The sequence below is a fragment of the Solenopsis invicta genome, chromosome 13, assembly GCF_016802725.1.
Source record: "Solenopsis invicta isolate M01_SB chromosome 13, UNIL_Sinv_3.0, whole genome shotgun sequence".
Taxonomy (NCBI): domain Eukaryota; kingdom Metazoa; phylum Arthropoda; class Insecta; order Hymenoptera; family Formicidae; genus Solenopsis; species Solenopsis invicta.
The window spans coordinates 11,347,772-11,349,855 of record NC_052676.1 but is presented as its reverse complement, the minus strand read 5'-3'; the positions used below and the strand labels follow the sequence as shown (position 1 = coordinate 11,349,855).

General features: G+C 36.6%; 1 protein-coding gene across 1 annotated transcript; it reads right to left on the bottom strand.

The window, feature by feature from the left end:
• Window positions 1-266: 266 nt before the first annotated feature.
• LOC120359405 lies at window positions 267-1,197 on the bottom strand. Its single transcript, XM_039456784.1, has 2 exons — window positions 925-1,197; window positions 267-857 (listed from the first exon to the last, which is right to left on the bottom strand). Exons 1-2 carry the CDS (start codon window positions 984-986, stop codon window positions 311-313), a joined length of 609 nt encoding a protein of 202 aa, XP_039312718.1. The 5' UTR covers window positions 987-1,197; the 3' UTR covers window positions 267-310.
• Window positions 1,198-2,084: the final 887 nt, after the last annotated feature.

Genomic DNA, 2,084 nt, shown 5'->3' with positions numbered 1-2,084 from the left:
CTTTATTCTCTTATACTCGCATCTTTTTAGCCTACGATTGAGTATTTGAAACACATGTTCTTTTTTACCTGACTTTATTCTCTTATACTCGCATCTTTTTTAGCCTACGACTGAGCATTTGAAACACACGTTTTTTTAGCCTGACTGTACTCTCGTATCTTCGCACATTCCTTTTTAAAATATTTCAAAACTAAATATCGTGGTATTGATACTAATGTATAACTGTGGATCTTTTTGGAAGAGGAAAAAATAAAAAAAGTTTACAATTTTAATTTAATAAACAATTTATTGTCTGTTGTGAATACATTGTTTATGCAGTAAAAAATAAAGCTAACAGCTCACAATCGACGAGTTGACGCATATCGAAGATATTGCTCTCGCGTATCGCTTTTTCTTGATTCATTACATTGGACGCGATGTTTAAGTATTGTGTGTACTTAATATCGACTGTATCAACGATTCTAACTAAGCGCTCGAACATTACGTTGATACACTCGTACAAACTGAACATACGATGTAATGTGGATTCAATCACTGTCACATACACATTAGAAGATTCGAGACGTATGAGCCTAACGTCATTCATCACACTAACTTTGATTGTTAAGGGTCCGACGCTTATAAAATTGTCCTTGTAGTCATTCCGAATTAATTTGGAAATATTCCATCGTTGCTCGTAGAGACCTTTCCACGTTTCAACAGACAGTATAAATTCTCGTCCTTGATGATCTCCTATGGCGATCTCCACGTAACTCGGTGGACCGACGTTAATTCCAATCTCCAAATACTTGTAACTCGTAGCTGTCAAAGCGTAACGTCTGCTCAATAAGCGCGCTGTACGACGCTCCGTCGAAATGCTGTAAAAGAAAATCAAAAGTTTATCACACAACGTTGCATAAACGCTATTAGAATATCGAAACTTACCCATTGCATTCCTTCTTCACTTCACCACTGTACAATGTGTTACCTCCCTCGGCAAAGTACATTGCGAATCGTTCGTTCGTTCGAACCTCTGATGCAATACTGATGTTGCGAGAAATTATGATGCTTATTTGAAGATTAATGCTTCTACACTTTTAAGGAGAGGGGAGGCTTCCCCCTCTTTCAACAATTTTATTATTGTCGTCGTTATCACTTTCACATGTCACGACACGTTTATGCTTCTGCAATTGTAAAGGAGTGGGGGATACTTTTCCCCTCTATCAAACAATTTCATCATCATCGTTATCGCTCGAACGTGTCACGACACGTTTTCGCGGTCTGGCAACGTTATACATGAAACGTGAAACATGACGTACATGAAACATGACGTACATGAAACATGACGTACATGAAACGTGACGTTCATGAAACGTGAAACATGACGTACATGAAACATGACGTACATGAAACGTGAAATATGATGTATATGAAACGTGACGTACATGAAACGTGAAAAACATTAAATAACGTTAAACTAAACGTGAAAAACGTTAAACTAAACGTGAGAAACATGAAACATGAAACGTTACGTACATGAAACGTGAAACGTTACGTACATGAAACGTGAAACAAGACGTACATGAAACATGACGTACATGAAACGTGAAATATGATGTACATGAAACGTGACGTACATGAAACGTGAAACATGACGTACATGAAACATGACGTACATGAAACATGACGTACATGAAACGTGACGTTCATGAAACGTGAAACATGACGTACATGAAACATGACGTACATGAAACGTGAAATATGATGTACATGAAACGTGACGTACATGAAACGTGAAAAACATTAAATAACGTTAAACTAAACGTGAAAAACGTTAAACTAAACGTGAGAAACATGAAACATGAAACGTTACGTACATGAAACGTGAAACGTTACGTACATGAAACGTGAAACATGACATACATGAAACATGACGTACATGAAACGTGAAACATGACATACATGAAACATGACGTACATGAAACGTGAAATATGAAAAAAACGTTAATCTAAACATGAAAAACGTTAAACTAAACGTGAGAAACATGAAAAAAACGTTGGAGAAACGTAGATGTAATGGAGGGGGAAAAAAAAATGTATCTCGT

Coding starts and splice junctions, on each gene's coding strand:
- LOC120359405 (XM_039456784.1), bottom strand. CDS start 986: ATGTACTTTGCCGAGGGAGGTAACACATTGTACAGTGGTGAAGTGAAG. Junction 858..924: donor GTGAAGAAGGAATGCAATGG/GTAAGTTTCGAT, acceptor TTTCTTTTACAG/CATTTCGACGGAGCGTCGTA.